The sequence below is a fragment of the Cardiocondyla obscurior genome, linkage group LG09 (assembly GCF_019399895.1).
Source record: "Cardiocondyla obscurior isolate alpha-2009 linkage group LG09, Cobs3.1, whole genome shotgun sequence".
Classification (NCBI taxonomy): domain Eukaryota; kingdom Metazoa; phylum Arthropoda; class Insecta; order Hymenoptera; family Formicidae; genus Cardiocondyla; species Cardiocondyla obscurior.
The window spans coordinates 861,994-884,241 of NC_091872.1; the positions used below are offsets into that span (position 1 = coordinate 861,994).

At 38.5% G+C, this 22,248-nt stretch overlaps 1 protein-coding gene across 1 annotated transcript in view; it reads right to left on the reverse strand.

The window, feature by feature from the left end:
* Positions 1-22,248, reverse strand: part of LOC139105754 (major facilitator superfamily domain-containing protein 6-A-like) — a 148,585-nt gene that overhangs the window by 72,749 nt on the left and 53,588 nt on the right. Inside the window, exon 3 of the mRNA XM_070662025.1 lies at positions 4,824-5,163. Within this exon, the coding sequence (XP_070518126.1) occupies positions 4,824-5,163 (340 nt within the window). The remainder of the gene's footprint in view (positions 1-4,823; positions 5,164-22,248) is intronic.

Below are 22,248 nucleotides of genomic sequence, written 5' to 3' on the forward strand. Positions count from 1 at the left end.
CAAGGCCTGAGCGCCAACGGAGGTAGCCCCTGTGGTAGCGGAGGCAGAGTAGAGTAGGCTGCGGCTGCGGAGGTCCAGCTGCTACGGGCTGCTCCTGCTTCGGCTTCACTGTCAGCAGCGGCCGTCCCGGCGGGAAAGTCTCCACTGCAATTATCCTCGGTGTGTGTGGCCCCGTGGTACTGTCGAAAGAGCTGGCGTCCTTAGGCTGCGGCTTCCTTCTCCCTCGCTTCACCTTCCTCCTCCTGGTCAGGCCAGGGTCTATACTCCCCGTCTATACGTTCATACAGAGTTCGATCTAGACCGAACTCTGTGGTTACAATTTCAAAAGCGGCTAGCTTGCGATGCTTATCTGGCACTATCTCTCTAGATGTGCTCTAGACCAGCTTACTGCAGACTGAAGCAAAATCCGATCCTTATCTCGCTCCTTAAGTAGGACCTGTCAAGTATTCTTACTTCCGAGAGAACAGTGCCGCCTAGCGGCGAGCTTTGCACTACTCGGCTTTTCTATGCCTGCCGGGTCGCCGTTCGGCAGATGCTTGTGGCGCACTTCCATGGTCGCCACATATATATATATATATAGTGACGTGGCGGCTTCCGCTGCTTCGTAGCAACTCCCCGCGGCCGTCACAAAGGCGTAGCGGCGCCGCCAAAAATTTGCGATAGAGAGGAAAGCGAGGAGGGGCTGCGGAAATCTCCGGGGGTTTCATCTTTAATTGCGAGACAAAAACTAACGATCACGATTTTGCGTATTGTGTTGCTACCGTATATCGCCGAGACTATGGGTTGTCCTTGCCGAGGAGGGAGCAAGCGGAGCGGATTATACGCGGAGGCGAAAGTGTCCGAACTAGAGGATGACCAGATACGGACCCGGGATAGGAGGCCACCCATTCCGAGGGCCTTGGAGGAAACCCGCCGCCTACGCATCTCGGCGCCGGAAGGGACCTGCGAGGAAATTAACACGACCGCGGACGATCCGAAGCTCGCGCCAACCTATTAGTACCGATAGGGCTCTGTGAGGGCAGCGGCTCCCGCGGGAAATCGGCGGCGTGGCGCGCGGAAAAATCCGCGAGACGCGAGAGTGGGGATACGCCGGGTTTCGTGCCGAAAATTCGCGCGGTCCTCACTCTCTTCCGTGTAGGCAGGCAAAGTAGGCGGACTAGAAGACGATAGCTAGGGCGAGCGAGAGAGTGGGCGACAGCGAGATCTCGAGTGAGCGAGCGACGGAGAAAGAGAGCCTGTGGGAGCGAGCGAGGACGGGAGAGAGATCGTTCGAGGCCCAGGCAGCTTTTCATCGGTGAGATCTTCCACCCGCATTGCGGAAATACTATTTTGTGAAACCCTCCGCTTCCCGGGGAGACCGGCAGAGGCTCAGACGAGGCCCGGCCACATAGAGCGGGCACGCGGGCCCGCTAGAGTATTTGGTGAATCCTTGTCGTAAGGCAAGGACTTAACGTTAGAGAGTGGCAGTCGACGGGCGTCTGAAGGCCGGTAGCTGGGCCCCGCGGGAGACGCCGACCTGATTTATTTGCGCTGATTACTGTAATGATTTGAGAGGCTGTCGTACATCGCGTCTGCACGGAGAGCCCTTGGCAGCGGCCGAGGTCGGGAACCGAAATCCCGCGATCTCGTTTATGACGGGCGATCTTACGCGTGAATTCTTGTGTGTCGTTGCGTCCCGCGAAAACACGCCGCGTGGACGGGAGGCGCGTGGCCGCCACCAAAACAGTCAGGGCCGGCGTGAAAGCTACGGGAAAACAAGATCCAAGGGAGATACTCGTGGCGATCTAATAGCGGTTCAATACTCAAGCCACGATCTAGGTAATCGCGCGAAGATCGAGCCCGCTCACGACTACGATAATTTTGTTATTTTCTTGTTACTTGTCGTAATTGTCTCGTTCCGTTGCGTATTAATAAACGGACTGAAAATTGTACTCGCCCTGTTCGCGTACTTATCATTTTGTGCTGTCGTTTCCGTCGGTCCGAGAAATTCCGTCTGTGATACCCAGCCCCTCTCCGTTCGGATGAGCTAGCCCCCGCGCGTGACGGCCGTTTGAGTTTGCCGTGAATTATTAAGAGAACAAAACATTCGTGAATAGAATCGGCACGGCTGGGCCCGTGGCGCCCAAAACTATCGCGTTATCGGCTTACGCCGTCCCGCGCCGGGATACGGCCGAGGTACCGCGACCCCTCCTCCCTTCCTATCCCTCGTGTCACGACGGTGCACGGATTTTTCATCCGTGCACGGCCGTCTCTTTTTGTTCGCGACTCTCGTCCGCGAGGAGGAGAAAAAATATCGTGACATATATATATATATATATATATATATATATATATATATATATATATATATATATATATATATATACAGGGTGTCCCAAACATACGTAAACAAACTTTTAGGGTAGATAGAACGTCTAAAAAGAAAACGAAAAGTTCTATACCGTTTTCTGAAATTCTTACTCGTTTTCAATAAAAAAATTAATTTATATACACGCGAGAACGACAAGAAAGCGTGGGCTGAGTGAGCGCGCGATAGACAGCGGCGAGTATATCTCAAAAGCGATGGGCGGAGTCAGCGCGCTACGAGCGAGACGAGGCGACAACGCTCTTTAAATTAAAACGCTTTTTCTAAAAAAATAATTATTTATGAAACACATGTAGGCTTCCTGGCACAATGTCGGCGAAATCCAAGATTTCCCGACAAAATTCTGTGGACGGATGAGGCGATTTTTACGCCTAACTGCGTATTTAATTCTAAGAACATGGTAAAGGGCATATGAGAATCCACATGCTATTCGCCAGTGCAACTCCCAATATCGGTGGAGCCTTCACGTATGGGCCGGTATAATTGGAAACAGAGTAGTAAGTATTTTTGTTGCATAAAAACTCATTAAATAAAAATAGTAACAAGATGTGTAATATTGTTTAATTTTTTTTTTAGATTGGACCACATTTCCTGCCACCACGACTCGACGGACGACAATACGCTGACTTTTTACGAGACGAACTGCCGGGACTGTTGGAAAATATTCCATTACAAATCAGGCACGAATTAATATTTCAACAAGACGGTGCTCCGGCACATTTTTCACGTCTCGCGCGGGAAGTACTAAATAATATTTTTGCGGATCGTTGGATGGGTCGCGGTGGCCCCATCGCCTGGCTAGCACGTTCCCCGGATATGAACGTGCTGGACTATTTTGTATGGGGCAATATTAAAGCAAAAGTTGAGCACATGCGTGAGCGTACAGTAGAAGAGGTTCGCGATGAAATTATAGCGGCCTTTAATACAATCACACCTGATATGACGGAAAGAGCAACACGACAAATTGTTCGAAGAGCCGAACTTTGCTTACAAGCCAAGGACGGCACTTTGAGCAATTGTTGCGTTGAGCTTTCCACCAAGTGGATTAGGCCTCCTGGGGACACCACTTTAAAAAAAACGCACTGAGCTATCTACCTCACCGCATAAGGTGGTGTGGAAACGATAGCGTTATAATGTCGCAAAAATTTCTTATTAATTCGTTTGCACGTTGTCGCGTTATATCGCTCGCGTATCGCCGCATCGTCTCGTTCGCGCGTCGTCGCATGTTCTCGCCCGCGCGTCGTCGCATCGTCTCGCTCGCGTATCGTCGCATCGTCTCGCTCGCGTATCGCCGCATCGTCTCGCTCGCGCGTCGTCGCATCGTTTCGCTCGCGTAACGTTGCTTGCCACGCCTCCCGTATCGCCGTACCGCTCGCTCGCGCGTCGTCGCATCGTCTCACTCTCGGTCGAATATAATTATTAATATCTCGTAAATAAACGCCCAAATTTAAAAATGGCATGGGAATTTTTTGTTTCCTAATAATTGGATCTACCTATTTCTTCAGGGTGCGTCATGAGGTATGAGACAACCTGTATAGGGGCAACCGCGGCCCGGAGAGTCAGTCGTAATTAAGTGAATCGCGTGAAGTCGACGGCTGTAAGCTACAAGAAGGGAATAAAGAAATTGAAACAGTTTAATAATAAGGGGTCTTTATTTCGAGCCCTGTTCCTGCGCCAGTATACATTCATCTCTCCGGAGAACGGACCCCACAGCACCTTCACGGTGCAACACCGGTCTCGAGCGTGCGGAACACGAAAGCGTCACTAATCGATAAATGGATCGATTGATAATCAAATAATGCTGCTATGCGCCCGCGAGGTGCTGCCGCCATTGAGCGCGGCGCATTTAAGCGCAGTTTTTAACACTTCAATATATCTCGAAAAGTAATTAAGAAAAAAAAATGGTTTTCACAAAAGTTTTATGGTAATAATAGTTCTATTTAACTATAGTAATAAAAAAAAATAATAATTTTATAACAATTATACAAAAAAAAATTTGTTTAATTTTTTTTTTATTTTGTTACTGCAGTTAAATAAAACTATTTTTACCATAAAACTTTTGTGTAAAATATTTTTTAATATTTTAAATAGTTTTTGAGATATATTGAAAAAAAAAGTATAATTTGGTTTTAACTTTGAGATGTGGTTTCACCCTTTAAAACCGAATATTAGCAGCTAATATTATTTTTTTAATTTATCTAATACTAATCCTTAAATGTGTGTAAAGTTTCAGATTTTTTTTAATTTGCCATTTTGCGAGTTTCCTTTGTAGAAAGTGTTTAATGAATATTACATGCTAACTAGTAACACGTTTTCCTAAGGTCAAGAATAAATCAAAGTAACTAAAAGTTATAATTTTAATTTGTCTTGTTATGAAGTAATTTTAACGTCAAAATAACTTTCAACTGTAATGTGTTCTTTGAGTAGGTAAAAAATATATATTTATAAAATTACGTACCTAATATAGCAAAACAAATCGTATCGCTTAAACCGATGAAAACGAAAAATCCAGTTTCTCCAAGACACATTAATAGAACAAAGCTCCAAAATGTGATAGATGAATATAGACATTTGTCATTATCAAATCTATCACAAGTAATATTACAATCATTATTCGTTACATTTCGTTGACACAGTAATGTTTCATTGATATTTAATAAGCATGTAGTATTTAGTGAAATAGTTTGTCTTGTTTGGTTTGCATAAAGAAGCATCCTTATAGAAAAATTGGTATTCTTACAAATCCAATGACACGTTATGTCTTCCGTCTTGTTATTCAATCTAATCGCTGACTCATGCTTCATCAAAAAATTAAAAGACAATTAAAAATGGTAATATAATTAAACAAATGTTTTATAAAAGTATTGCAATTTAATATTGTAATTTGTTATTTAATTTTCACATTGTTTAGAAATCTTAAGAAATATGTTTTGTTACATTCATAAAATATATTTGTAACAAATTTCTATCTCCAGTTTGTAATGAGAGTAACATATGCAATTTTAGAAAAAATAATTTATATGTTTTTAAGGGTATAAAAACAGTGTGAAAAGCAAAGATTGAGTCAAAAGTAAGTAGTGATAGAAGTGAAAGAAGGGAATTGTAAGAAATAAGAAAATATAAGAAGTAGAAAAAAAAAATTTTAAGGCGGAAAGATCTATTGTAGGAAGTGTGGACAATGAGTTTAGGCAGAGAGCAGATAATACATAGAGAGTAGATAGGGGTAGTAGGGAGACCATTAGATGGAAGCAAAAAGTGTAAATTCATTCAAATTACAGACAAAAAAAGGTGAAATGAGAATAAAACCAGAATTTTTTGAGAGCAGAGAAAAAAGGCTTATTTTCTCTTCTTTCTCTCTTGGTTTCTCTCTCTCTCTTCCTTTTCCACGTGTTTCAATAGTTCTAAAACTTCCTGTCCTTTTTCTCCTTACTTTTTTTTTATTAATTCCATTAACATTTTCTTTTATTTTTTTTTATTTAACTTGCTTTTTTTCTTTGAGTTTAACTCACAAGGAAAATAGGCAACCCGGAAATTTAAAAAAATTTAATACTTTGTGTGCATGTAAAGCAGTTCATTCGTAACACAAAACTTGTTTTTGTTTGTGCTAAATTTCACTTTAAGGGGGTGAAACCACCCTTTTACAAATAAAAGGGCTTTTTGCTTTTTTCGATATAACTCAAAAACTATTCAAGATATCAAAAAACGTTTTATACTAAAGTTTTATGGTAAAAACACCTCTATTCAGCTGCAGTAACAGAACTAAAAAAAAAACCTTTTTTTTTAACAAAATTGTTTATGAAATAAAAAAAAATTTTGTTTTCTAATTCTGTTAATACAGTTAAATAGAAGTGCTTTTATGATAAAGCTTTTGTATACAACATTTTCTAATATCTAAAATAGTTTTTAAGATATATAGAGAAAAACGAAATGCCTTTACATATAAAAACAGTTTATTTTCATAAGAATTATTTTCGAAGAGCAACCAAAAATTTCTAAATTTATTTGTTATTCTACATACGTAAAGTTTTTCATTATAAGAACGATTTAATCAAATTACTACACTTATTAATGATGATAAGGTTTCCACTAAAAAAAGTTTGAGAATCTTTAAATATTCAGCATTGTAAAACTTTGTATGCATTAATTCACCTTTAATATACAACTTTTTTGTTCGTGCTTTAATTCAAGTGATTGATTATGAAATTCAAAGTAAATGTGAACTTTTGCGTGATAACTGTCAAATGATGAGAAATAACAACAAAAATGGAACAGAGTCAGGTTGTGTTAATAATTTTGTCAAATTTTCCGATTAACTTAATACGGATGTTTCTGATTCTTGACTCTTAAAATATTAATAGACATGCTAAAAATTACAGATTATAATAGGTACAATAATCGTATTCTTCATAAAAATGTTTAAAACAGAAATATTTGCTACAGCATGCACAGCGTTTAAGAGCATTTATTTTACAAATTTTCTTTTTTTTTTTTTTACTAAATTACAGTATAAAATGTAACTGATCAGAAACTTTTGCACGATACTGCATACGAAAGAAATTTTGAGGTTAGAAGAGATACAATTAAAATTGGCAGGAAAATGTAGGAGAGATTTTAGAAAAAGAACAGAATGGAGATTAATGAATAAGAAGGTTGAAAGACCATAGAAGAAGAGAAGTCGAGTGGAAAAAAGTAGAGATAAGAGAGAGAATTGTTGAGAAATAACTTTATATTAAAACATTATTATTCAAACTGAGTGTGCTATATTGTAATCTAATATTAAGTAAATAAAACGTGCTTTAAAATCAAGAAGAGTGTAATGAACCTTAAGAACAAAAGATAGAGATTCAGATGAATCATAAGTACGTGCTTGAAAGAAATAGTATCCTTAGATTAGAGACAAAGAAACGATAGGGCCAGCGGGCCACTAAATGAACCGGAGCATCGCAGATGCATTGGAAAAGCCACTCAGTGAACATCGTATAAGTTCAGTGTATCTCCTTTGTTAATTATACGTTATATTAAATCAAACAATTAAATCCTTTTTATTGCTCCAATTTATTCATCCAATTGTACAAGAATAAATAAAAACGTAAGAGAGAAAAACGTGGAAAACAAATAAATGAGAAATTTGAATTATAAAAGTTACAACTTATTCATTTATGTATGTAGCTAATACCAGAAAGAAAATATGTATAATGTATATATTTTCATAAACATATTGTACATTTATTTCTTGTGGTATCAACAACATATTTATATAAAATGTTGTAACTGTCATTAAAAAACTGAGTACATGCCTACGCTCTTACCCAATCAGCAGACAATGATTATTAAATGTTTGTTAAACGTTTTCTTTTCATTGATTTTATATTTACAGATTTTTATTGACAAAAAAACATTTATTAAACGTTACGAAAAAATTTATTTTACATTTAAACTTCAATTGTTAAATAAACGTTTTTAACATGTTTATTTTATGTTTAGTTTACGTTTATTTTATATTTTTTACTCATTGGCAACATTTACATGTAACATATTTTTTTTATGTGTATTTAATATTTTTTAGATATATTTAATAAACATTTATTATATACAGGGTGTCCGAAATATGATGTCCAATCTTAAATTTATGGGTAGGGACATAAAAACGATGACGAAAAGTCCTGAACAACTTTTCAAAATTCTTGATCATTTTCGAGAAAAAAATTAAAATATAATACAAGTAAATACACGTAAGAGTGATAAGAAAGACACGATTTGAGCGAGTGCGACAGACGACGGCCCGAATATTATAAACAAAATAGGCGGAGTAAGCACGTGACGATAAGCGAGCGGTATTCTCGCCGTCATCTGTCGCACTCGCTCAAATCGTGTTTTCCTTATCACTCTTACGTGTATTTACGTGTATTGTATTGTAATTTTTTTTTCGAAAATGATCAAGAATTTTAAAAAATTGTTCAGGACTTTTCGTCACCGTTTTTATGTTTCTACCCATAAATTTAAGATTGGACATCATATTTCGGACACCCTGTATATTAAATTATGTTTTTTCATGCATATTTTTTATGCATATTGTAAATTATTCATAAATAAAAAATTATTAAATATAATTATTAAAAAATGTTTCTTAATTATAATAATTTTTAATAAATGACAATTTTAAAACAATTTAGATATACTAAGTGTTATGTTTCTAAGAAATTCATAATTTATAATTAAAAAATGGACATTTAAAAAAAACGTTACTGATAAAATTTAAATTGCAAGTAAATATTAATCGCTTAAAATAAGCTTACGTAACCGCTTGACAACGGGTTGTTTTTTGTTAATAATAACCAAGAGTTTCTTAGTTAAGTTAATTTATTGGGGTTAATGTACATTAACAAATATTATTTCAGAAAAATAAAAAGGATAAACGAAATATATTCAAGAATACCCGTAAGGACAAATATTATTATATTTACCAGGTTATGAAGAGACTGCTCATAAGGACAAGCCCAATTAGCTTGCCTGAGCTTATTTATTTGGATAATCCGTAAGGGCAAATTAATCAAATATTGCCAGGATTTTTATCGAAAGCATTTAGTTGCTAATTATGGAATTTCACAGAAATTTCTTTTAATTTCAAAGACGAACATCCTGAATTTATTCATAAAGTATTTCTATTTTTAATTTATTAATTTACTTTATTCTTTTCAGTTTATATTATATAGAGTTATTTAACTTTAATTATTTCCTGTTAATAATTTTCTTCATTAAAAGTAGAAGCTCAGATATATATTTAATTGTAAATTTATGTTATTAAATTAAAATTTATTACATATATACAAAAGGGTTAAAGAATTATTCTTTATACTGTAAAACATTTTCAAAATACTTTACAAACTATATTTTTTTATCAAACACTAAGTATATTTTAAATTTTTTGCATTTGTTTATTTATGTATATTTATATAATGTTTATATAATATATTATATCTTAATTAATAACATATACAGGGTGTTTGAAATAAGGTTTCCTTCCCGGTAACTGTAGATAGATATCGGGAATACAAATCGAAAAGTCAGATATCATTTAGTAAAATTCGTAACCGTTACCGAGTAAGAAATTACTGAATTTTGACGAATTAGCGCGGAGCACATAATAAGTCGGGCGCGGCAGGTGAGAGCGGGTGGGCCTTAAGGAGAGAACGGGGGTGAAACGCCGCGCGACAATTGTCTATCACACCACGCGTTGACTCCTCCCACCCCCACCCCACAATTGTCGCGCGGCGTTTCACCCCCGTTCTCTACCTAAGGCCCACCCGCTCTCACCTGCCGCGCCCGACTTATTATGTGCTCCGCGCTAATTCGTCAAAATTCAGTAATTTCTTACTCGGTAACGGTTACAAATTTTACTAAATGATATCTGACTTTTCGATTTGTATTCCCGATATCTATCTACAGTTACCGGGAAGGAAACCTTATTTTAAACACCCTGTATGTACGACATTGTTCACGATCCTGCTGGCAGACTTGGATGAGGAATTGGAAAAGGGTGGATGGGGGGGGGGAACTAAGATAAAGGGTAGGAGGGTGTACTCGCTGGCGTACGCGGATGACATTGCACTGATTGCAGAAACGGAAGCAGAAATAAAGAGAATGCTGAAAACATTAGAGGAATACATGGAAAAAAAGGGATTGGAGGTAAATGTGGACAAGACAAAGGTGATGAGGTCAGTGGTCGCAGATTGCAGACGAGCAACATACGCACACTAAGCACAATGCCGTGTCCGTGTGCGCCCGCAGCGCCTGCAACGCCTCGGCGAGCGTCGGCTGCCGACGTCGTGATAAACTCATTTCTCACCGATGAGCAAACCTGTAATTTTTTCTTTTATTGCGCAACAGAACATTATTCAATTAAATTATGTACATACATATATTGATAAATAAAATTTCATTATAAAATTAAATACTGGCTCCATGTTATATTATGTGTACTGCAATTAAATAATCTAAATAAAGTAAAACAAATTAAATAACATTTTACAAAATTTTTTATTACAAAATTTCGTTCTTTAAAATATTTAAAAACTTTTTTAATTCTGTAAAAACAAAAACATTTTGCAAAAATGTATATAATAATAATTATTTTACGTGAATGTTTTACTTCTTTGCGTAAAAAATGCATTTGCTACGATTGTATCAAAATAAACTCCCTCCGATTATTCCGAATACTTTGGCACTGCTATTCGGTGTTACTATCTGTCAAAATGCGAACACATACACATACTGTTATGTGTTGCGCACGTGTATATGTGTTGCAGCTCTTTTATTTCGATGCTTTGATCGCATATCTAGCGCGATGTTTCCGCATTGTCACAAAGCGTCTAGACGTTCTGGTGATCGTTGCGAATTATAGACCTTTCCTTTGCATTTCAAGTCTTCATTCTGGTACTTATTTCTTTCTTATTTCATTTTTATTTCCTATTTCATTTTTTTACTTCTTTTTTTTACAACGTTTATATTTCTGGTTCTTTTTTCTTATTTTTCATACCTTGCTGTTCTTTTATTTAACTTTGTCTTACTTCTTTACTATCTTTTTTTCTATTTTTTTTATTATACATTTCTTTTTATTTTATTTCTTTATTTCTTATCTTAAAATTGAAACGTATGATGAACAAACAATCAAAGCCAAGCGAAAATTTTCTAAAGCATGGCTTGATAATGAAAAATACAAATCTTGGTTACGTGAAGTACCAACAGATTGTACGCTTTTCTATTGCATTAAATGCAACAAAAACTTCTCATGTTCATCGTACGTTTCCAAGCATATGGATTCTGCGTGTCATAAAAAAAATACATTAGAAAGTTCACCATTAGACGAACAACAGGTACAACGCAAAAGTATTTTTCAATATAAATGGCTTTGTCGTCCAGAAACTAAATTATGGTTACGCGAAGTACCAAATGATTTAAATAAATTCTTTTGCAAAATTTGCGAGAAAGAATTTACGGGTGGAAAATCTCAAATTTTAAAACACGCAGAATCCATATTGCACAAAAGTAACAGCGAAAAAAGTGATTTAGAAATAAGCAATTCGAATACCGATTTAGATACACAAACTGAAGAATCTCTTTTGACGTTTGATGATCGGAAAAAATTCGCTGAAATTCGATTTGCAAGATTAATTGCTGAAAAGAATATTCCTCATCAAACAGCAAAAAAGATTCTCAGTCTTTTTCAAGACATAGAAAAAGATCCTAATGTCTTGAAAAGCATGAGCATGGGTTCAACAAAATGCCGAAATATTATTTCTAATGTACTATGTCCAGTTGAAACAGAAAATGTTGTTGATATAGTGAGAAACACTAAATTTTCGATTTTTATTGATGAGATATCCGATATTACTAACAATAAATGGATGACGTTTCTTGTACGGTTCATAGATACCGAATCATTTAATGTCCGAACACAATTAATAAAACTAATCGATATTGATGCAAGAGATTGTAGTGCAGACAAATTATTTAACGCGTTTAAATCCGAAATGTACAAACTACAAATTCCATTTTCTAATATTCTCGCCCTGTCATGCGATAATGTTTCCGTCATGACAGGAAAACATTTATTATTTAAAACAAAATTGGAAGAAAAATGTAAAAATTTACTAACATTTTCATGTCCTTGTCATTTTGCTGCATTGGCTGCAAACGCTGCATGTGCAGGAATACCTCATATTTGCGAAGAATTTTTAAGAAAAATTTCTATTTGTATTAATAATAGCCCAAAACGTTTAGCCGTTTTCAATGAATTTACGGAATGTTTCCAAAATAATACGCATAAAATATTAAAATTGTGCGACACTCGGTGGCTGACACATTATTCTTGTGTCGACAGAGTTTTAGAATCGTGGGATTCAATACAATATTTTTTACATGACATGGTCGTTAATGAAAAATCAAAGTCTGCGGAATATTTATTATCTTTAATGATTAACGTAGAGACAAAAGCATATTTTCAATACTTTTAACGCGTACTTTCAAGCCGCCGAAATAAAAATTTATTTACTACAATCTAAATCTGTCGATTTTCTTGTTCAAGTTTGTACAAATTTCTTAAAATTAGACGTCTTAGATAAAAGTCTTACAAATTTATCATTTAATAAAACGGATAATTATAAACCTCTTTTCGAAATAACTTTAGGATCAGAATGCGACGATTATCTCAGTGAATTAATGGAAGGACATGCAAATGTTGTTACAGTTATACGACAAAACTGTTTACAATTTTATATAACTGCTGCGACAGAAATTAAAAAAAGATTACCAGTTAATAATATATTTTTATATAAACTTCAAGTCTTTTTACCGCAGAAAGCTTTATTTGATAGTAATAGAGATTCAACTTCAATGATGTTTCGTTTATTGCAAAACGTTTATCCGGTTTTGACGAAAATAGTTTAAAGCAAGAATGGCTTGCGTTATATTCATATTTTTCATCTGAAGAAAAACAATCTCTTGCAACAATTAGCTTTGATGAAATGTGGCAAAAAATTTTAAAACGCGAATCAAATCAAAATCCAAAATATCCAGCTTTAATTTCTCTTGTAAACGCGGTAAGGTCATTTCCTTATTCAAACCCTGATTCAGAAAGAACTTTTTCTCTTGTAATACGCATAATTTACTAAAATGATTTAGTTTGGAGTCATAAAATACTGTGAAAGTCACGAACCACGGGGTCCTGATCTCTGGTGTGACACATCTTGATTTTGTAAACCTTCATTATCATTAAAATATTGAATATTTGATTTGTTTATTTTTTTCTTAATTTTTTGGAATAATTTTTCACTCGAAAATTAAAAAAATATAATTATTTAAAATAACGATTATAAATTAAAAATTCTTTCTATGGTTGCCACAAAATGAATGTTATTATAAGAAACAAAATGTCACTATTTGTAATTGACAATATTATCATTATCTTTTGAAGTACCATTTTAATAGTTTCAGTAAAATTTTATTCCAAAAAATTAAAAGATTTTATGCTTTATTTAATACAATATATATACAAGTAATATTCATATATTAATTACAAAACCAAATAGAGAAAAAGATTGTTTTTAATTTTTAATGTGTAGATAAATAAGAAATTGTTTTGTTTTTTTATTGACAAAAATGTATAATTTTATTGAAAGTGTTTGCTTTAAATTTTAACTAATAAAATTAGATTTTTTTGGCAAATTTTATTTACATAATTATCAGAAATTTAACCTTTAATTTTTAAGATTTTTTAAGATTGTTACATAAAAATTATAATATATACTATTTTAAGATAACTCTATAATTTAAAAAAAACAATGAGTACTTGTCATTAAGATTATGATGTGCACAACGAAAATCAATTAAATCAAATGTTTATATCGTTAATGTTGATTTAGAACGTATATTTTGAATTATATGAGAGTTTGAATTAAACTAAAGTTAGTCCTCAACTTCATAATCATCGATATTATATAATACTTAAAAAAAAATTACATATGTTGCACCGGGAAGGTGCCGTGGGGTTCGTTCTCCGGAGGAATTTGTATCTAAGCTGGGCCGGAGAAGGTACCAGTAAATAAAGTCGCTCCGTTATTAAGTTGATCTATTTCTTTTATTTTTCTTTTCCTTTTCCTTGCGGATTACAGGTGGCCACACGCACTTATCACTTGATTATAATTTATACGCGCGAATCTTAATTGCGACTGCCCGTCCGGGCCGCGGCTGCCCCTATATATCTTCTACTGTTGCCATGCCAAAATTCATAGCAATCAGCAGAATCGCGGGTGGCAACCGCGACTGTCCTCGAACGTCGCGTCCCGGCCGGAAATGCCGGGTTACCTTGATCGGCGGTATTCTGCCGATCCAGCTAAACGGTCGCGCGCGTGCGACATTCCATCGTTATTCCCGAGCCTCTGTTGCCAAGGGCTCGGGATATAACATCCCTCCCCCCTAGGAAGAAAAAAAAAGGGTTGAGGGTTTTAATTTGCTCAAGCCTTTTTCTTTTACAAATTCCCTTTCCCTCGGGGAGAAAAAGAAAAACGTTGAGACTTTAAGTGTATGATACGTTTTTCTTTATTTTTTTTTTTTTTGTATGTGCGTGGTTGATTATAGTCTATTTTTATTACAATATTTCTTTCTTATTACAGTAATAGTTATAATAATGATCGTAAGTGCGGTTAATGTTGTACTTAATCCTACGGAATATACTATTATCGTTTTTGTTCTGGACGCAATATTATTATTATCTAATTCGGAACGTAGTTTGTTTAAATCTAGACTTAATTGCAATAGTTCATTTTTATTTCGTACAATCGGCTCTCTCTGTATATTTTTTAATTGTGACGTAATTTTAGCAATGTTGGTTCTATCTTTAATTGGTATCATAGTAATATTATAGGTTGGTATATAGATATTGATGTCGCTTTCTCCTAGCAGGGTTTTAGACTGTATCGTGAGGTCGTTCGTACTTAATTGGCACGCGTCTCTTAGTATTATTTTTCCTGACCTGATTATGTTTATTTTTTTACTTGGCTTATGTTTACATCGTAGTTCAATGGTCTGTGACGCGGTCGAGTATAGCCACGCTTGGGGCTCGTTTAGTGCCGTCCATATGCTAATATTAGATATGATATGGCGGGTTTCGCATTTCTCGGGTTGATGTCCCGGCTCGGCGAGTGCTAAGACTTCGCAAGGTGCGTTATCTGATATGTGGTACGCCGCGAAATTGTTTTCGCATATAAGTTTTTTATTTCCGCGGATACAATTATTAATTTCATCGCGGGTTAAGGTTATGTATTTGTTGTTTTCTTTGTCTAACGCGATATATTCGTGCGCGGTTTCAATTGTTTTGAAAATGTTAGCGTGGTCATACACGGGGAACGGTATGACCGCTTTTAATTCGTATGTCGTATCAATGACGACTGGAAATTTAATAATTATCATAAGAGCGTTGTGATCGCGGTAATGCGCTGTAATCGATATATATTTTTCGATTTGATTCCAGTTTTTAGGATTGGTATCGAACGGGAATTGTGACCCTTCGGGTAATTGAATCGTTGCATGTAGTAGCTCTGTTATGATCTTGTCAATCGGTAATAGCCGTGTGTTAATGATACCTTTTTTAGTCCAGGAGATAAAGTCGATGGTGTCTTGTATGTCAGTCAGTAGGTCAGTCACGAGTATTCTTAGTGTGTTAAGATGTTCCGTCATATCCATTTGCCGCGTTACTCTATCTATCTGCTGACTTAGGAGGATGGTCGCGTTCGTTAAGACGCGGTTGTGTTGCTTGAGTTTAATCTCTAATTCTTGTATATGGCTTAGTGTACCGTTTAATATTTTAAGTTGATTTTTCGCTACGTGTTGAGTCGTTTGCTGGCTTGCAATTAGCAGTTGTAACTGCTCTTGAATAATTTTTTCGTCATTGGCGCCCATTATGCCGAATAAAGTTTTCCCTACTGTGCCTACTAAGTCTATGAGACTTCTTTTAACGTGTTGAATTTCATAGGTCGCGGTTAATCTGTCTAATGCGGTTATTAGTTTATTATTTTGCATTGTAACCAACATTGCTAAATTATGACATTTATCTTTTAATAATTCGTCGTTATATGCTTCATGTAGTTTATTACAGGCATTTTCTGCGTCGTCGACTTGGTTTTGTAATTTCTTAAATCTAATTTTAAAGTCGGCGATGTTTATTATTAATACTAATTTCCATGTAGTGTCGGATAGATGGAGAAGTCCGTGGTCCTCATAATATAATCCGGGTTCGTGGGTGAACTGTGTAATTGTGTAAGGTGCGGTTTCGATTGCGCCCTTCGCGGTGGTGAACGTTAATCTGAAATGTTCACTGGTTAAGTATGTGTGTGTAAAGGTGTTAGCATATCGTGCTGGATAGGTGTGTGAGTTTCGCGGGTCGTCTTCATCGTGGGAATAAAGATGCGGCGTCGGCTAAAGGTACGTACTTTTTATCTTTGGTATAGGGTTTTATGCACGGATAACAATTACTTTCTCGGAGCTTCGGTTTATCAAAATTCGCTCTCGGCTTCAACGTTAAGGTTTTTTGTTTGTCTCATTAGTAAGACGCTAACTGTCGTTATAGTAACGTCGTAATATTGTTTCTAGAGAAAGAAAAAAAAAGGAGAAAAGTAATTGTCATTTCGTGTATAGTTGTAGATATGTATGTGTGTGTGTTCGTGTGGTTTATTGTTATTTTTGTGTTTTTGTTTTTAGTGGAATCGCAGTCCTTTTATTACGTATGCGAGGAATGCTATTTAGCATTTAGGCCTCGCGTGTGTTCCGAATGCGTGGGGTTGCGGAGTCGCCACCGAATTCAATACTTGTGGCACAAATTGGAGCCGAGTTTGCGGATGCAAACAACGCGGGACCTGGAGTGTCGCCGGGTAACTGTGGTCCCTGGTGACTTCCTTGGTGTCGAATTATTTTGTTTTATTATACTGTACATGGTTTTTTGTTGTTGCTATATATATTTTTTTCTTTTTTTTTTGCTTACTGACTAATTTGTTTTTGCTTGTGCTTAATGCTCTATGAACGCTTTTAGTCTATTTGCATGTACTTTTATTATTTTTCTACCTTTTCTTATGCTTAAGTTAACATCGCTATGCTTTTGTACTACTATGTACGGTCTTATCCACAGCGCATCTAATTTCTTGGACCGGCCGCGTCGAACCGTTTCGTCGTAGAGAAGAACGGAATCTCCGACTCTGAACTCGCGTTTTCGGGAATCTTTGTCGTAATTTTCTTTCGCCTTTTCTTTTTCGGTTTTCGCGTGATCGTGTGCGAGAGAGTTGGAAGCCCGTAATCGTTCGCGTAATTCATTCGCATAATCGTCATATGAATACGTTTCTTTCGGCGCGGTCTTCAGTGCTGTCGGTAATGTAGCACGATGTCCGTAGATAAGTTCGAAGGGGGTCAATCCGGTTGCCGTATGCGGGGTTGTGTTATATGTGAACATTGCATATGGCAACCATTCATCCCAATCAGATTGATCTTCGTCGATGTAATGTCGTAGGTACTCGGCCAGTGTTCGATGCGATCGTTCGAGGGCGCCGTTAGTTTGCGGATGATATGCAGTTGTTTGTATTTTTTCCATCCGTAGTAGTTTACAAGTATTTTTGAAAATATTGCTCGTAAAATTCGTTCCTTGATCGGAAAGAACGTATTCCGGTATCCCGTGTTCAAAAATTATTTGAGTCACGAACGCTTTTGCTACGGTCGCGGCTTCTTGGTTCGGGATAGGAATCGCTTTACTAAATTTCGTGAGATTATCTTGAAATGTTAGAATGTATTTATTGTTATTGTTCGTTATCGGTAGCGGTCCTACTGTGTCTAGGGCGCATTTTTCGAACGGTCTAGTAGGCGTGTCTGTGATTATTAGCGGCATTTTTGTCTTCCTTGATAACTTATTTTTCTGGCACTGTTCGCATTTCTTTATGTATTCCTCTATAATCTGATGTAATCTGTGTGTAATCTGATGCGATGTAATGTACGAGTGATGCCTTGGTGTCCGCCTATTGGTGTGTCGTGGTATTCATGTAAGAGCTTCGCTTTTTCTTCTGTTGAGTATGTGTTCTTTTTTTTTAGTACGTGTATTGGGAGCTTTTCTTCTTGCTGCGGGGGGTTTCTGCTAAGCGCGTCCGCGTTCGTGTTCTTCTTTCCGTCTTTATGGACTATTTTGTAATTATACTCTTCGAGTTTCAATCTCCACCTTATCAGGCGGGACCCAGGATCATTTACGTTGAACAGCCAGATCAATGGTTTGTGGTCTGTTACAATCGTAAATGTTGTTCCATAGATATAGGGTCGGAAATGTTTCACCGCCCATACTATCGCGAGTAGCTTTTTCTCTGTCGTGCTATAGTTTCTTTCGGCCTTGTTTAATATACGGCTTGCATATGCAATCGGATGATCCCTTCCTATCTCCCCTTGCGAGAGGATGGCTCCGATTGCATGATCCGAGGCGTCCGTCGTAACGATAAACGGGCGCGTGAAATCGGGGTATTTAAGTATCGGTGCGGTAGTTAAATTCTCTTTTAATATTTCGAACGCGTTCTGTTGGTCCATTTCTCATCGAAATTTTTCGTCCTTTTTCGTGAGCGTCGTCAAGGGTTTCGCGAATTTCGAGAAGTCTTTTATAAATTTTCGATAGTATCCGGCTAGTCCGATAAATGATTGTACGTCTTTTAACTTCTTTGGTACCGGAAAATTTTTTACCGCGGAAATTTTGGAAAGATTGGGTCGAATTCCATTTTCTGTTATTAGATGTCAGAGATATAATACTTCCTTTCGTAAAAACTCGCACTTGTCCGGTTGCAATTTAAAATTATTTTCTCGCAAACGTTTAAAAACGGCTTTGAGTCTCTTATTATGTTCCTTTAGCATCGATCCGTAGATCGCTATATAGTAGATGACTATATCGTCTAGATACACGAGACACTTGATACCGTGCAGGCCCGATAAGACCGAGTTCATCATGCGCTGAAATGTAGCCGGTGCATTTTTAAGACCGAGAGGCATCCAGTTGAACTCATAGTGTCCCTCGGGTGTAGAAAACGCGGTTTTCTGTTTATGTTCTTCCTTCATCTGGATTTGGTGATAACCCGATGCCAAATCCAGGGTCGTGAAATACTTCGCGTGTCCGAGTTGATCGAGTATATCGGTCATGTTTGGAATAGGGAAGGAATCGCCTATTGTGATATCGTTTAATTTCCTGAAATCGTCGACTATTCTCAGTTTCGGTTTTCCGGATGCGTCGGCTTTTTTGGGGACAACTAGTATTGGTGCGTTCTATTGGCTTGCGCTGGTTCTTATAATTCCTTCGTCGAGCATCTTCTTTACCTGCTCCCTTACTTCTGCCTTGTGTTTCTCGGGCAGTCGGTAAGGGCGGCAGCTGATTGGCCTACTTTCCTTTTCCGTAACAATTTCGTGCGCGACGGATTCAGTAAAGGAAAGTGGATCGCCTTGCAATTGGAAAATATCGCAGAAGCTTTCGCAGATTTTTATCAATTCGCTTTTTTCTTCTTTATTTAAGTGGTTGACTCTAAGTTGCATCTTAACGTGTTCTCTTCGTTGCTGTACTGCAACTATATATTTGGCTTATTTTGTAACGCGAGCGCGCTGACTGTGCACAATTGTGGCTCCGCTTCTATGTGTACTGCGGGTGTAAGGAATGGCACGGCTGTGTCTCGCGTGTTTAATACGCTTATTGCACAGGTATTATTTTCAGGAGCAACCAGACAATTGCCTATGAACACGCCCGGTTTGAGTTCATCGGCATAGATTATTCCGATCTGGTTGCTATCGGTCACGGCCTGTACTATCGTTTCGCTTCTCGGTGGTAGCGTCGTGCGAACGTATGGCTGTAACGGGATCGCGGCGCGATTAATTATCAAGAGTCCGTTTTCGACGTCATGTACGGTACGTTGCGCTTTAAGAAAATCCATCCCGAGTATCCCGTCGTACGCAATGGGAAATTCGTCGGGCACTACGTGCATAGTGTGCGAGATCGTGCTGTCTCGCAAGTAAATTAATACACGCGTTGTCCCTATCGTTTGCGCCTTATGTCCGGTCACGCCAGTTAGGGCCATCGATTCGGTGTAAATCGGTGTATCGCCCTTTAGCTTCCCCACCTTAACGATGGTGATAGCTGCACCGGTGTCTAGCAAGAACGTCATCTTCCCGCCCGTGGCTTGCAATACGGGCAGGGTGACTAGATCCAAATGACGATTCTTGTTGTCGTCCGAGATGTGTGACACCCGATAATCCCGCGCGGGCCGTGTCTCGTAACGGCGTGCTTTGTTATCTCCGCGCGTGTCGTCGTGTGTCGGTTGTCTCGTTGGCGCTTTCGCTCTCTCTTCCGGTAAGGTTGAATGCACCGTGATCGTACGTCGGGGTGTTCGCAGGGGAGCTCGGTTATCGCGTCGTGCTCCTTGCGGTGTCTCGCTGTCCCTTTTTAACTTACGGCATTCTTCGCGCGTGTGATATGGCTTGTTGCAGTAATTGCAAAATTTGTCCGTAGTACTAACGCGCGGTATATTTTCGGCTCTGGGCAAACCGTACCTGGGCGCGTATCTGTTGGTGCGGCACAGGAATCCCGGGTGCCCCTGCCTTCCGCAACTATTGCATGTTGGCACGGGGGGGCGGTTTGCCGGGGTGCGCGGGAAGTTTCGCTCGATGTACGCTCGCTCGTTGTATGTGCGTATGGGTGCGCTACGCTGTCTCTCTTCCGCTGCCGCTCTTGCTACCGCTTCTTGTAACGTTTTGTAGTTCCGCGACCGGACGATTGTTTGTAAATGCGGCAACAGACTCGTCTGATAATTGTTTAGTACTTGCTTCTGAAGCGAGTTCCATATTCCGCGTTTTTCGTCCGCCGAGTAGTTGGAGTCTTCGCTCAACGCGTCGTATAGCTCGGTTACTAACGTGTTGGCTCGGGTTCCATACGTTTGCGCGCTTTCCCCCGTGCGCTGACGTAGCTGATTGAATTCTAGCTGGAGGTGTGCTGTACCTCGTCGCTGTACGTAGCCTTCTTTGATTTCACGTATAAATTGCTCGAAATTTAAAATTTGTTTTGATTCGAATCGCGAGAGTGCTCGTCCCGTGAGTTTTGTATAAAGTATAGCCGCCAGTAATTCGTCCACGTCTTCCGGGTCTACTTTTCGCGCTGCATACTCGCATGCTTTGACAAACTTTTTCACGTTGTTTTCGCTCCCGTCAAACGTGGGTATAAAACCGATTGCGTTTTGCAGCGTTAAATTTTGCCGCGGGTTGTTAAGAGAATGTCGTACATCTCTTTGGGGCCGTCGCGGGGGTGGCACGGGGTACTGCAAAGAGTCCGCCGTTCTGTTGAGCCTGCTGCCGTATCTTTGCGCGAGGTATTCATTTTCCAACCTTTCTACTCGTGTTCCGGTAAGCGATATCGCGTCGAGTATCGTCAGCATCGCGTCGTCGCTCGTCGTGCCGCCTTGTCGCGAGATCGGTGAAGAGTGTCGGTACTGCGGCTGTGTTATATTTGTGTTCGCGTTGGGTTCCGGGTTGCCGATGGAGTTTTCGCCGTGTGAGGTTCGCGCTCTCGCGCCTTCCCCGCCTGTAAGCGAGGGCTCGTTCCTTTCGCCGTTATCAGTCATCATGAATACGAATCGCTGGTCTTCGGGCGCAAATATTTCGCTCACTATCGATCCTATTGACGATCGGCGACTTTGATTACCGGGTTCCTCAGCTTCTCGGTAATTCACGAAACTCGCGTTGCCAGAATACATGAGTACAGGGAGGGAGATTCCGTTTGTAAATTCGTATATTGCGCTAACGCGGTCCAAGATTTTGTTGTCTATCGTTATTTCGCGGATAAAACTTCGCGTTTGATTTGTCGATCTATACGGAATTCTTTTAAAGATCGGTTGTAGGTTTTCGGGCTCGGTAATGCCGTTCAACCAAGATAGGCGCGACGTGTGACAATGTAAAAGGAATTCGCCGCGGTACATATAATCTTATTCGCTTTTCGCCTTGCATGCATATATATAACTAACTTACAATAGCACCGGTAACAGCATGCTGCTTGGTTGCTGATGAGTCGCGATGTTTTCAGCTTGGCTGCTCGTACGCTTTTCTGTCTCGTGGTTTGTCTGCTTAGCTGCTTATCTGCGTGGCTGCTTATTCGCGTAACTGCTTATCTGCGTGGCTGCTTATCTGCGTGGTTGCTGCTTCGTAGTTACGCTGGTCAGGGGATGCTCAGGTTTCACGTCCGGCTCTCCTTTGCCTCTGGTATTCTTCTATCTTCTCTTTCATGAATGAGTTTTCATGAATTTTTTATTTGTTTGTTGCAGAGGTCCCGCACTACCAGTCCGACG